The 14557-nt window shown below is 31.8% G+C and overlaps 1 protein-coding gene across 1 annotated transcript; it reads right to left on the reverse strand.

Annotated features, from left to right (window-relative positions):
* Positions 1-4009: 4009 nt before the first annotated feature.
* On the reverse strand, positions 4010-8714 carry LOC120069641 (ethylene receptor 2-like). Its single transcript, XM_039021423.2, has 3 exons — positions 7816-8714; positions 5630-7523; positions 4010-5070 (listed from the first exon to the last, which is right to left on the reverse strand). The coding sequence occupies exons 2-3, from the start codon at positions 7388-7390 to the stop codon at positions 4528-4530; spliced, it is 2304 nt and encodes a 767-aa protein (XP_038877351.1). The 5' UTR covers positions 7391-7523; positions 7816-8714; the 3' UTR covers positions 4010-4527.
* Between the last annotated feature and the right edge of the window lie 5843 nt (positions 8715-14557).

Genomic DNA, 14557 nt, shown 5'->3' on the forward strand with positions numbered 1-14557 from the left:
TTTATTATAAACAGTAAATATTTTTAAATATTTTTTATATTTAAAAATGCCCCATATATTATTTTGTTGAGAAAAATAACATATAAAAATAATATAAATTGTATTGATTTTAAAAGAAATTTAAATTGATAAAAACAAATATGTTATATAAGTTCAAATTATATCAAATTAATTATAAAGTAATAAATAGTCGTAAGGGGATTCTCAAAACTTTACATAAATTTAAGTTATTTCCGAGTAGAGATTCTACAAAATATTTGCAGATATCTATAAAAATATTTCTTCAAAATAAACATGATAATCTAAATATTTCGGATATCTATAATTCATAATATATATAATTTCGGACATCTAAAATTTCTATCGTCTACCTTCTAAAAAAACAAACAGACTTGGCCAAGCATCACATTAGTTCCAAGTTTTATTTATTGTGTGGAGCGATTGTTCTATTACTTGTCTGATATTTCAAATTCACAATTAGTATCAAATTTGGATATCAACACCTTACATTTGTTGTATAATAATAATAATAATAATAATAATAATAATAATAATAGAGCGTTAGTTGTTGCTTTCTATTTTGGTTAAGGGTAATTATGATTAAGATAGTCAAATAAACAATAATTAACGAAATTACCTCCCAAAGTTGAGACAATTGACAATCATTAATGCAAATGACCCAACCACATCCCCCAAACCCCGAGATTCACCCAAATTATTCTCCTTAATTGAAGCATCAATAATTAAATTTACGATTTTCTTTTTTAAAGATAACGACAATAAAGTCCATTTTTTCTTTATTTAAACCAATCAATCCTTCATTTTTAGAATTCTTAGCTTCACAAAGTTTAGGAGCTCAAGATTTAATCTCGAAAAAATGCAAAATTTTTCCCCTAAAAAAACGAAAAAAATAAAAAAGAAAACCCTAGTGGGATTGACTTGTACAGGTTCATCTCCCTTTCCATATACCTTATGTTCAATTATATTATTTCCTCAACTTGCTAATATTCTACTCTTCCAATTATTATTTTACATTTCACTTCCTTGTATTTTTAACTATTTTATCCAAAACCCATCATTTAATATTTTTTTTTCTTTTTGACAAATATAAATCGAGAAATCAAACTTCTAATTTCAAAATCAATAGTACGAACTTTAATTTTTACTAGTTGTGCTAAGCTCATATTAATTAACCATACAAGTTGGTGTGAATCAAAATATAGTACACTTATTATTTATCCCAATGTAGGCTTGAAATCAAGTAGATATAATTTTGAGAAAATATCAATTTATACCTCTAAACTTTAATGGTTGTATAAATTTAAATTATGACCTAATAATTATATCAATTTAAATTTTGAAGTTTTGTAATTGTATCAATTTACACCCTCCATTATATTCCATTTGGAAAATAAAAACTTTCATAAATAAATTAATTTACTCTCAGATAAAAATTTTTTTGAAAATCATCCATGCATTTACTCCAATTGATAATTGACCAAGTCTATACATATTTCAAAATTAATACATTAATGATGTTCAAAGGTAATGGTAAAGAATGATTTAAATTGATTAGCTTATGAAAATTTAGTAATTTAATTGACTATTTCATACGATCTTGGTTTAATGAAATTTTAAAGAGGGTGTAAATCACTTATGAAAGTTTAGAATTTACAGCCATACAATTATTAGTTAGTGATTTTAATTTATACAATTTCAAAGTTTTGGGATATAAATGGATGTTTATCTTATTAATTTATAAAATATAATAGAAATAGCCTGAGACTTTAAAAAAAAAAAAAAAAATGTCACAAGTGGAAAGTTTTGAACAAAATCCAATGACATTTGAAGAAAGGATCCAAAGAGAGTAAATATATATATATATAATTAGGTTGGGAATGAGATACATAACCCCTAGCACAACTTTATGATTCAAATGAGTAAATAAAAAAATGAAAGTAGGCTTAGCTAATATTGTATATAAAATAATACTCTTGGATGATGGCTATCTATACAAAGGCCATCATCCATGTTGGAACATGCCCTCAACTTGCACTGCTTCACCACTTAATTTGACCCAAAAATATTTCCCCCTTCTTTACTTTTTCAATGAAATAGTGACCAAGAAGGGAAAGAGTAATCTTTTTGGTCATTATTTATTAATTAATATTTAGTCTTTATCTGGGATGTCATCCTTTTCTTTTCCTTGCAAATACCAAGACACACCCCTATGTGCAATTCTAATGGTTTATAATATCCATTCTTTTCATTTTTGGCAAGTGCATCCTACCTCGTTGGTTCGATCTCTCACCCATGTAAAAATAGAAATGATGCAATGAAGGAAAGAAATCGAGTCGAAAACAAACGAGAGAGAATGGGGAAAGATAGTTGTAGAAAATAATTTAGAGAGAGAGAGGGAAAAGATTAGAACCATGGGATAGAGAGAGAAAGTGGGTAGGATTGAGTGAGAGTGATGGATTGGTAGTACTCTACCATAATTAATAAACCCATGACATAATGTTGACAAGCAAAGGCATCACTTTCAGGAAGGGGAGGAAAAAAAAAAAAGGTCCACAAAGCCAGCCCAAAAGGTCATCATGAACATTTTTTCATTTTTGTGTGGGGGAGTCAAAATAATATACAATTTTTTTTAAGAAATTAATTATAAACTTAACAATAAATAAATAACTTAGGATATTATTATTTGGAAAAGGAGGGTGAGATGGCATGGAAAGAAATAAAAACAAAAAAAATAGAAGGTCCCACAGAATGCCTTTTTGACGTTGAAACAAAGAGTCCATGTACGTACCACATTCATGCATGTTTTCCACGGCCACACCCAAAAATTATAATTTATATTAAAAACGATAACTCATTGTTAAAATGTTAAAAATCTATTATCCAGTCATCCAAATGAACGAGTTACTATTTAGTTTTCGGTTTAAGCTTTTATTCTTAAGTCTATTCTACGATGTTATATATAAACTCTCTAATTCTGTGTATAATTCTTTGTATGCTGCTCATTAAGATAGCTTAACACGTCTTTAGCAAACTATGTAAATCTGTATATAAATTTTCGTATTTGGTTCTTTACTTATCGATCGTTTCTAAAGTTTCTAAATGGTAAAGCTCATTACCCAAACAGTCTAATCCCATCTTCAAAATACCCCAAGGGAGAAAAAACAAAAAAATACTTACCCATTTTTTCAGTCTGAACTCTCTCTCATCTAGCAGATGCCATTGCAGAATCTAAAGAAGTCAACTATATCATAGCCTCATTTTCCCCTATGAATCAGCTTTTCAGCTCTCGTAATTGTGACCGGCCCCATTGTTTGTCTTCCTCAATGAAAACACTCGACTGTTTTTCACTCTTGTCTTAGTTCTATAAGAGAATATGAGATAGAGATTTGTTCCAAGTCCAAAGACGGCAGTAAAACAATTGAAAAGTGTAAAAGCTATTAGAAGAACAAGTGTAAAGAATTCAAATCAGTATTTAGTTTTGTGATGTGCATGGGCATTAGCGTCTAAGTATGAGATTGGTGGAGATTGAACTAAGAATCCAAATATGATTTGTTCTGTATATATATTACTAGGAGTGAAATGTACCAATGGTCGGAGAATCAAACGTCGAGCCAGTTTACATTAACGGATCAGAAATTTTAGCAGCAACAAAATAGAACCCACAAGAGATAAATGCCTGGAGAAAAGGGAATGGATGAGATTGAGGGAAAAAAAACTTTATCCCAACCCTATAGATTAGTTTCAATTGCAGATAAACTGACTAATCGCTCAGAATCGTATGAGCAAAAGACAAAATTGAAGGGAAAGAAGGGAGAAAAACTTGGGAGGCAGCCCAGCAGAGCATGGTTACATGTAAGAAAATTGAGGCTTCAATCACAGTTTTAAGACGGGGGGGACACTGCTGTATTGAACCTAAATGGCAAAGGCAGGCAAGCATGGTCAAATTGAAGACTTCAATATCGCAAGTTTCAAGAATAATGCCACTAAATTTACATAACATTTATATGATCACATATATTCAAAATATGATCAAACATCAAGTCATAAATAATAGATTTGATTCTAAGAATCAAACCTATAGAATTAACCGTATCAAACCTACGCAATATAGATTTATTCGGTTCCATTCATCGAATTGATTCAATTTCTTTTCAACCTAAGTCAAACTATGACAAGATATAAGAAAGAATAATGGGAGCGGCCACGTTCTTTCCTTCCCCTAACTCCGTGTTAGAAAGGAGTGAAGGAGAAGGAACAGTGATTTAGAAACCAATGGCGGAAGATGTGAAAGGAAAAGAGAGTGGGGACAACTATTGTATACCATTTTCACTGTGAAATTGTGGAACATTTTTTCGAGTTCGTAACATTCCTCTGGCGGAAGAGATTTGATGGGGAAACTCAGATTTTTTGAGGTCAGAGACTAATATAATTGCTTGCTACCTCTCTATCAAGATATCAGATTTTTGCACATAAACATAACTGCCAGGCTCTCTATCCTTCTCCTCCTCACACAACCTTGCTTGCTTGTAGCAGAGCCCGGCGAAGCTCATGGGCAATTCCTTGTAACTGAACTGGTTTCCGTATGACACCGTTCATTCCAATCTGAACGCATCTCTCCCAATCTTCACCGTCACTTGCAGTTAATGCAATGATCACTGGCCTGTGATTCTGGCTTCTAAACTTTCGGATTCTTGTTGTAACTTCAAAACCATCTAGTTCTGGCATGTGAAGATCCAAAAGCACCACTTGGATTGAAGAACCAGCAGGTGCCATGACTGTGAGACATTCATATCCAGAAGAAACGGCAGTCACATTGCAGCCCAACTTCTCGAGCATTTTTCGTGTTACAGCTCTGTTCATATCATCAGCATCAGCTAAAATAACCTGCAATCCTCTGAAGATGGAGTTGGAGTGTGGATGTTCAGATGATTCTCCAGGTTCAGACATGGCCACTGCTATGGAGGGTCGAAGTTGAAAACGAAGAACAAGCGCCATGCTTCGTGTAAATCCTTGAGGATTAGGGATTACCCATATATTCCCTTGCATCAACTGCCAGTGATAAGACCATCAACAAAAAGAAAAAAATCAAGAAAAAAGGAGAAGATGGAGTTGGATGGTAAAAGGAAGCGACAACTTTTAAGACTAAAAATAATAGCTTGTACCAACACCTAATTGGAATAGAAAAAGTTTGGTAAAGATTAGATATCCATATAAAGACCGTGAAACTAAACAAATCTTTCTCCAGACAGAAATTCAAGAAAGAAACAATTTTTTGTGCTAAAAGTTTAAGTAAAAAATGTTGGGATTATAGATTGAAATCCAAAGTCCAAACTATAATCCGTTCAGTTGTAGTTAGCAGTAACCAACAGTAGGAGAATATATTACTCAAATAACCCATAACACTCTACCAGTTTCAATTAGTCAAAACTTCATAGGAAGAAACGATAAAAGTTAAAAGCTAATCAAACAAAATAAAAAATATGGACTTTTTTGTTTCCTCAGACTACAGTAGCAGAAGAAACCCAAGGCTAATGAAGAAAATTCAAAATGTCTACTTTCATTCCTAGTAGTTTCATGAAGTTCAAAAAACGCAATATAGAGAACTGACCTTAACGAGCTTCTTGCAGATGGTAAAGCTCAGGCGTTCCTCAGCTCCATCACTGGCATATCTCCGATCACCGGATACCACATTTGGAATGGAGCCCTCTGATTGAGAATTACTCTTATTTATTCCAACCTCGAATCTGATAAATGCATCCCCATCAGAAGAGCTTTGTCTCCAATTACCCCATCTTTGGTCGTTCCTTCCCTGACTTCCACTCTCAGCCACCACCCGAAACAAAGCATAACCTCCTCCCTGGTTGATGTCATTTAATAGGCTCCCTACCATATGCAAAAGCACCTGAAAAACCCTTCTTTCATCTCCCATGACGTGATCAGGCAGAGACCTCTGGACTTCAAAGGCAAAACCAAAGCCCTTATATGCACACAAACATTTGGCAAGACAAGCTGCCTCCTTTATCATAGAATGTAACCTAAAAGATCTCATCTCCAACTCCAAAGGAAATCTAGCACTATCCTTAATGGGATCTTCCATAACATCATCTATCAGTGTAGATACAACATTGCCAGTCCTTACCATCGCATCGAGTATAATTCGTTGGTCATCATTCATATTCTCATTCTGCAACATTGAAAGCAAACCCATGATGGAGTGCATAGGTCTCCTCATCCCATCACTCATTACCTTCTGGAAGGAGTTTCTAGCTTGGCTTGCCATCATAGCATTCTCCTTAGCCTGCTGCAGATCTCGATTCTGCTCAGCCAGCTTTTCTCTCATATGCTGGGACTCCTCCAGAAGCGCGGCATGGGAGAGAGCTACGGCCACCTGGTCAGCAACCACCTTTATTATCTCAAGTTCCTGGTTATTCCAAGATCTAGGTTGTCCACCAGGGAGAACTAAAACCAAAATTGCATAGTAAGTCGGAACTATCTCAGGAGTTCCTCCCTTAAAGTTGGAAACACGTAGCATTGGCATCCTAATCGCTGCTGCAGGACCCCGTTCATCAGACTCGCCACAGTTAGCAACAACAAGTGCCGAATTAGGCCCAAGAATGTTAACGCCATCACTGCCCTTGATTTTAATAACATCAGAATCACTTATTGGTATAGAGACATTGTATCCATTTGAGAAGCTGCTATCTTTCAACTCATGAGTCAAATTCATCACTGTCTTGCTCTCATTAGGCATCCAAACTGCACAGTATTGCAAACCCAAAGTTTCAGACAGCTCGAACATGGTCGTGTAAAGTATCGTATGTCGATCAAGAGACTTGCGGATCTCTTGCGTAAGCATCCGAACGTGTAAGCCTGCTTCTTTCTGTTTCAATATCATTCCAACTTCTCTTCCTAGATCCCATGTCTTCTTCTTCAACATAAACTCTCTCACTTTCACTTTGAGAAGCAAAGGAATGAGTGTGATGAGGGTTATAGCAGTAGCACAGGATACCAGGGCGGTAAGGATTTTGAAGACAGTGAGAGCTAGCATTAACTGGAATGAGTGGGGGCCATAAGTCCAGCCATTGAGCAAATGGGTCAACCCACAAAGAACAATGAAAGCAATGAACTGAAATAGAACCCATTTGAAGGGTACATTGGAGCAACTAACGAAATAGAGAAGTTCAATAGGAATAGAGAAGTAGGCCACAGCAATCAAGAAATCACTCACACGCTGACACTCCAAAATGCTATCGATGCTCCATAAACTACCCTCATCATCACAATTACATCGCGGAAATCCGTTGTCGGCAGCAGAAACAGATGCCAGTAATAACAAAATCAGAAACCCAGATGGCAATGCCTTTAACATTGCATCCAAAACCCAAGATTCTTCAATCCATTAACGCCCAAAATTCGAGAGATTCAAACCCCAACGACTTGCCGATAGAGTCGCACTTGGCCTCAATTATAACAATAAAACACGCATCTCCAATTCCCATTTCCTGGAAACAAAATAAAAAGAACAGAGAAACCACATCAGCCAAGTGGAAGATTTTACAATCCCCATTAAAAAAAAAAAAAAAAAAGTAATAATCCCCTTCTAACAAAAAACAAAACCCCCGATCCCCACCCCGATTTAAACTTTCCCATCAAAGTTCCGCCAAGGAAAATAGGGGAAAAGAGAAAAATCAACAGCATTATCAAGAAATTGGAAACCACACCAACCAATCCCCCACCATCAGAGAAGTAAAAAAGAACGGATAGAACGCAAAATAGAGAAAGAAGAAAGCAAACCTGAAGAGGGAAAACCAACAAGTCGCCAATACATCAGATTCCATTCACATCCAGCTTCAGATCTTAGCATTCCAACACATGCACAGACCTCAAACGGTTCGCAATCTCATCTCCCTCATCCATCAATCCAATCCATCCCAATTTCCGTTCATTTAAACCCAACCCACCAAATAGGAACCCAAATCAATCAATCCCAGAACACCTCTTCTAACTCAGAGCAAGTGGAAACAAGGAAAAAAAAATCTTCCCAGAAAAAAGATTAACCCAAGAAAAGAAAAGGGAGGGAGAACCAAGAAGAAACACGATTAGAAGAAGAAAAAAGCAAGTCAGCCCACCAGTAAGAAGCGATTGAAAAAACAATTCAAAGAAATGAAAAGACAAAGCAAGAGGAGGGAAAGAAAAACAGAGAGAATCAAAACCAGATCTTCTTTCGTCGATTAGAGTTGAGCTCTACTCTTTCTTTATAGGTAGCTACAATCTGCCCTCCAAAAAAAGAGGGGAAGCGAAAAAAAAAGAAGAGAAGAAGAAGAAGAAGGCAAAGGGTAACACTCTCCTGTGTGTGATTGGCGAAGTTGGGTGTGACGGGGGTTTCTCTCTCCCTGCCCTTGAAATTTCAAACACAGAGTAAAAAGGTTTTTGTAGAGAGAGAAGTGAAGAAGATGGGAAGGGAGAGACGAAACGTAGACTGTTTGCGCCGTTGTTTCGGAAATGAGCAGAAAATTAATCTGTAAAGAAAGAAAGGAAAAAGAGGAATTGAAGAAGGACAAGGAGAGAGAGGAGTGGGGCCCTCAGGCTGTTACATGAAGAGAACTTAGACGCTCTTCTGCTTATAAATCTCCCAAAATACTTTTGTTTTATTTCTCTCTCTCTCTCTCTCCTAAACGCAACCTGGCCTTCCCCATTTTCCCCCTTTCCTTTTTCCTTTTTCTTTTTTCTTTTTTTTTCCCTTCCTATTTGCCACGTGGCCTACTCTCTTTCTATCCCACTCCCACTCCTCGCGCGTATATTCCACCTTCTTCCCCTTCCCCCATTCTCAAAATTCCTTTTTGGCCCTATGCCTTTCCACTTTCCTCTATTCATTATTTTTTGGTTTTCATTGGGACAACCAATTCTTTCCCATTTTTTCCTTCTTTCTTTCTCATCTCCATTTCTATTCTAAACTTAAGATTGAACTTCCAAATTCAATCTTATATTATCTTTCTCCACCATAATACAAACATGGTTATTATTAAAATGAATCTAATTCAACTAACACAAAATTATCTAATTTATTCTCGACCTAAAAATATTAAATTTAAATCATGTATTCTAAGTTGAACTCAAAAGATATATAATAATGATAATAAAACAAATAATGAACTTGATATCCCAACACTCGATTCAATTTAGTTAAATTGGGTTAGATTGGATTTTTAAAATTTTGGGGGAAAATAATTAAGATTCAAAAACTTTAAAATATTTGTGTTTAAAATAGAATAAATTAACTCAAAAAGTTATGGAATGATATAGAATAAAAATAGACATATGCATGTATCAAAAGAAAACTAGACCTATGCATAGATATAATTTTGTTGTAAATTTAAAAATATTTTGAAACAAATAAAAGTTTGAAGTTTCTTTTTATGTTTATGGTTTTAACCTTTTGACTTTTTTTATTGAGTTGTATTTAAATTGGCTAATTGATTATGCTCTAAATTACAATTCATGCATAATTAATAATTTGTAAAGTAAACATCATAGCCATGATTATTTTATACACTACTCTACTTAAAATGATGATCATTTGATAAGATGGAAAGGAGAAAAAACAAAAGAATCAATCTTTTTTTTAAAAAAAAAGGCCCTTATCATCTAATTTTAAGTATTAAAAGATCATTTTCACCTAATGTCTTTGATTGTTTTTATTGTCTCATTGATTGTATTATTTTAAGGTTTTTTTTTTTTTGAAAGATTGTCTTATTTTAAGTTGATTGTGTCACCTTTACATTAGTTTCCTCGTGTGTCAACTAATTTTTACATCTAAAGTGTTAGACAACAAGAAATGGATCATTATCACTTTTAACCACAATTATTGTTTTATTTGATTTATTAATATTTGATGAGGTGTTAGGGTCATGGGTGTAGAAATTGTGCTACAAATTTACCCCTAGGGTTAGCAACGGGATCGGGCCGGGGCCGGGGCCGGGACGTCCCCCAGTCCGTGGGAGAAATTCTCCCCCATTTGAAGGCGAGGATTCCCCATCGAGGAAACAGAGTCCCCACAGGGCCCCATTCCCCGTTTCCCGCGGGAATCCCCAACTAATTCTTCATAGGGATTATTATTTTTTTAGTACAAATTGGAGATAAGGGATTTGGATCCACCCATTGTTCCCCAATACGAATTTTCTTATTGGCTTTCTGTATTTAAATTCCTTAAACTTATTTATTTGACATATTTTGCATAACCCTTTTCTTAATCATCAAATTAAGAGCCTAAAAATATAATTTGTGATTTAGGCTACATTTAGTATTATGTTAGTTGTGTCAAAAACTCATTTAGAATTTTTTTTTACTGTTTATTGTGTTTGGTAAAATAAACTTGAATTAAATATGTTAAAATCACTTTTAAAAACATTTTAATTTCAAGTTTGACTTTAAAAAAGTTTGACTTTAAAAAAGTATCATTTTAACTTTTACAACCTCCTAAATTCAGGTAGAATTTTTAATCATTTCGTTTCCAATTCTATACTTAAAAAATATATATATTTATTTTATATATTTATCTATTTCTCATCTAACCAAATCTATTTTCTATTTTTCATGATTTAAATGCATCATTTTTAAATATATATATATATATATATACCGTATTTTTTTAAAAAAAAAAATAAAACTAACTTTCTTAATATTTAAAGTTTAATTTATAAGAAACAAAATTTATCATACTAAAAATTATTTAAAGTTTTAAATTATAAAAAAAAAATTAAAAAACTGATTATAAGTCTATTTTAATTATTATATTTAAAATAAGATATTTTTGTATTTATTACCAATCACTTTAACTTACTTTTTAAAGTAAATTAAAATTTATCAAACATTATTTTACTTTTTTTCGCAACTGATTTTTCTAGAACACAATAGCTAACAATTATTTTAAAAGTTACAACAATTCCAAACGGAGCCTCAAAGTCAATATATAAAAACATAATTTGTGATTTAAATATCATGCAAATACAATTAAGCTAAAGTGGGTACAGTTCAACTAATTTTGAGATGAGTCAATGACCAGGAAGTAGGATTGACAAAATTCTCTAGAAGTTGGGTTTTAGTAAATTCTCGACCTACCAAAAGGTATGTAATTTGATCAACCATATTGGATTGAAAAAAGAAATACAATTAAAAGACTTTTCATAACTTTTTTATAAATGTAAATCACGGTACTTTAATATTAACTTATTAAACATATATGGTGTGTTTTTTAGGTCTAAATTCACTAATTTTAATTACAACTTATTAACTTTAAACACGATTGATAACAATTATTTCAGAAGCTACATAGCATTAATCTAATTATCTAAGGTTAATGTTAGGTTTCAAAATTTTCAACTATATTAGACAAGTTATCCTAATTTTGAAAAATAAAAAATGAAGTCATGGTAAAAGTATTTTTTCCCAAAAAAAAAAAAAAAAAAAAAAAAAAAATCTTAATGTATGATCAACTCAACCTTCTAGACTACAAATCTATAAACCATCAATATCCCTAGTAAATTAAAATATTGGTTTTCAAGCTTTAAAAACTAAAATACAAACAAAAGTAAACTTTGGGCATAAACATTGCTTGGTAAGGTTTTTATTTTTTCCTGTTACATTTGGTGAAATATCAACATCAAAGAGAAAAATACTCGAAGTAGATGAATTCACTGTATTTTTTTTTTTAAAAAAAAAAACAAGATAAATTTGAATTATTAAGGTCCCATGTGTTTTTTTTTTTTTAGTTTTGAAAATCAAGCATATTTCATCCACATTTTTTTTTGTGATTTACGTATTTCTTTAAGTATAATGATTAAATTTTTAGTCAAATTCAAAAAATGAAAACAACTTTTTGAAAGCTATTTTTTTAATGTTTTATTTTTTAAATCACCGATGAAAAGTAGATAACAAAAGAAAAAATTTAGAGATGGAAATGGTGTCCAAAAATTAATTTTTAAAAATAAAAATAAGTAATAAAATAATTATCAAATCGACTAAATAAATCATATTATGATTAAAAAAATATCCACTACGGCTGCCCTATTGTCATTAAAGTCATTACATAATAATAATTCAAAGGCGTGTTAAAATTTTTCTAAGCTCTCTAATTTTGTCACAAAATAAACATTGCAAGTACAAAATGAGGGATTATTTAATTTTGATAATGTTCAAAGAGTCAAAATTGCAGGAAATTTTTTGGTAAAGAAATCGAAAAATGTTTGGAAATGAGAATACTAAACAATGATTTATGTACCGACTTTGATAATGCAAAATTAAATGAAAGACACAAATAAGCAATTCAAATGTTTATAAAATTAAAATTAAATAATATATTTAAGAAAGTGGTTTTGAATTCTGTGGGACTTGGAAAAACTACTATTCTCAAATTGAGACTGAGTATCTCAATCATAGAATGATCAATTGAATACCGCATGCTCACAGTTACGATCATGTTCCTAAATAGTACTTTAGGTAAGTTTTCTTTACTTTAACATAATCCACCTTTTAGATGATAGGTGTTTGGCTATATTCAAATTAAATCTTATTCAGTAACTATTTTGTTTTTTGTTTTTAGTTCTTGAGAATTAAGTCCATTTTCTCCTAATATCTTACTTTGATTTGTGTCGTTCTTTAAGTATAATGATTGAATTCTTCATCAAATTCCAAAAAAAAAAAAAAAAAAAAAATTTAAAGCTACTCTTTTTAGTTTTCAAAATTTGGCTTGATTTTTTAAACCATTAGTAAAAATTAGATAATAAAGGAAGAAACTTGAAGATGGAAGTAATGTTTACAAACTTAATTTTCAAAACCAAAAACAAAAAATGAAATGGTTACCAAACGAGATCTTAATTATCATTTTTAAAAAATAGTGGAGTTTTATTTCATATACTACATGGACAAATGTTGCTTCGTGTTATTTATTGTTATTTTTAGAACAAGAATATCCTTGATTAATGAACAAATGTAAAAGAGTCAAAATAAATATAGTTTGACATTTTTTTTAATTAGAGGTTTCAATCTTCATTGTGTCCTTTGAAATTTTGATGAAGTGGTTTGATCTCTAGTACTTAATCTATCGATTTTCTCACTTTAACATATACATTTTACTTGGAGAATTTAACACGTGAATGTTTTTGAAGTCGAACTATTATAGTTTTGGAAGAAAGTTTAATGTCTTTGAAAGACTTGAGTCTTAAAGTACTCTTCAATCTTCAAGAGCTTAACAAGTCTTTTGATAGTTGGTAAAACTTCACTAAGTTCTCTTTGGAAATTTAAAATTTTCAACCTCCAAAATGAAGAAAGACTCTTCAATTTATAGAACTTTCACGAGGCAATATAGACTTGGTTTTGGATGGTCCTTGGGTCCATTCTATTGGATTTTGGGCTTGGCTAGTATTTAGGCCGAAAAGAGCATCTTTTGGCTCAATTGAATTTTGACCTAAATAATATAATCTAATTGGACCAAACTAATTTATCCAATCCAATGGTCATGATGAAGACACGTGTCACCATTAGGGTCCATCGATTTCTTGTCTTTAGTTTCAATTTCGAGCACATGTCTACTTGTATTTAATTTCAAATTTTAATAATTTGTAATTCCGTCATGAATTTAAGAAATCATGTGACGATTTGTGATTGTTTAGGATAATAGAGAATATGATTATTTGAAGTGCATATCTCCTAGATTAGACACACTTTAAATATCCGTTGAACTATATTCACTTTGACATTTGTGATTGTCTCAAAATTTCTCGAATGTTCAAATCAAATTTATCAAAATATAAACATGCCAAAATAAAATGGAGAGTATTGATAAAAGTTATTCAGGACTAGTCAGCCAAGTGAATTAAATAAATAAATAATTGTTAGAAAGTATTATATATATATATATATATATATATATATATTATATTCAAAGTAACAAATAAGAACAAGTAAGTGCAAATAAAGTAGGATTTTAAGTGGTTGGTAGTTTTAATGCTTTTAATATTGGAGTCTACGATTGTCCAAGTCATGAATAGGTAATGAATCCAAATCCAAAGAATATATGGTGGATCTTTGCTTCAGCATCCAAGCCTTGTTCTTTGAAATATTTATATATTTATTTATTGTCACACATTTTCAATTTTCATTTCCCACTTTTCAATATAATTAATTTATTTTTCACCATTCTTTAGAGTAGAAATTAGGACTGGATGTACAAATAATAATCAACCCAAAATAATAAAAGATGTAATACAAAAATAAACATATTAAGAATATAACCCAAAATTAGCGTCATGTATCACTGGTAGTCATATTGGTAAATGACTAAAAAGCCCACATGCATCCCATCATTTCGTGCTTCTTTCGGTTTTCTTAAGTTGTGTTATCAGTGATATTCATTGATAGCTACTTCCAATTTGCTATTAATTATCATGGGCTATCATCGATACACTTTCATCAATTGGAATCAAACTTAAGATATTAACATTTAAGTCACCAGTGACCATCAATGAGTGACTATCAATGA

This window comes from Benincasa hispida, chromosome 1 (assembly GCF_027475165.1).
Source record: "Benincasa hispida cultivar pf3 chromosome 1, pf3_genome.v1.1, whole genome shotgun sequence".
Classification (NCBI taxonomy): domain Eukaryota; kingdom Viridiplantae; phylum Streptophyta; class Magnoliopsida; order Cucurbitales; family Cucurbitaceae; genus Benincasa; species Benincasa hispida.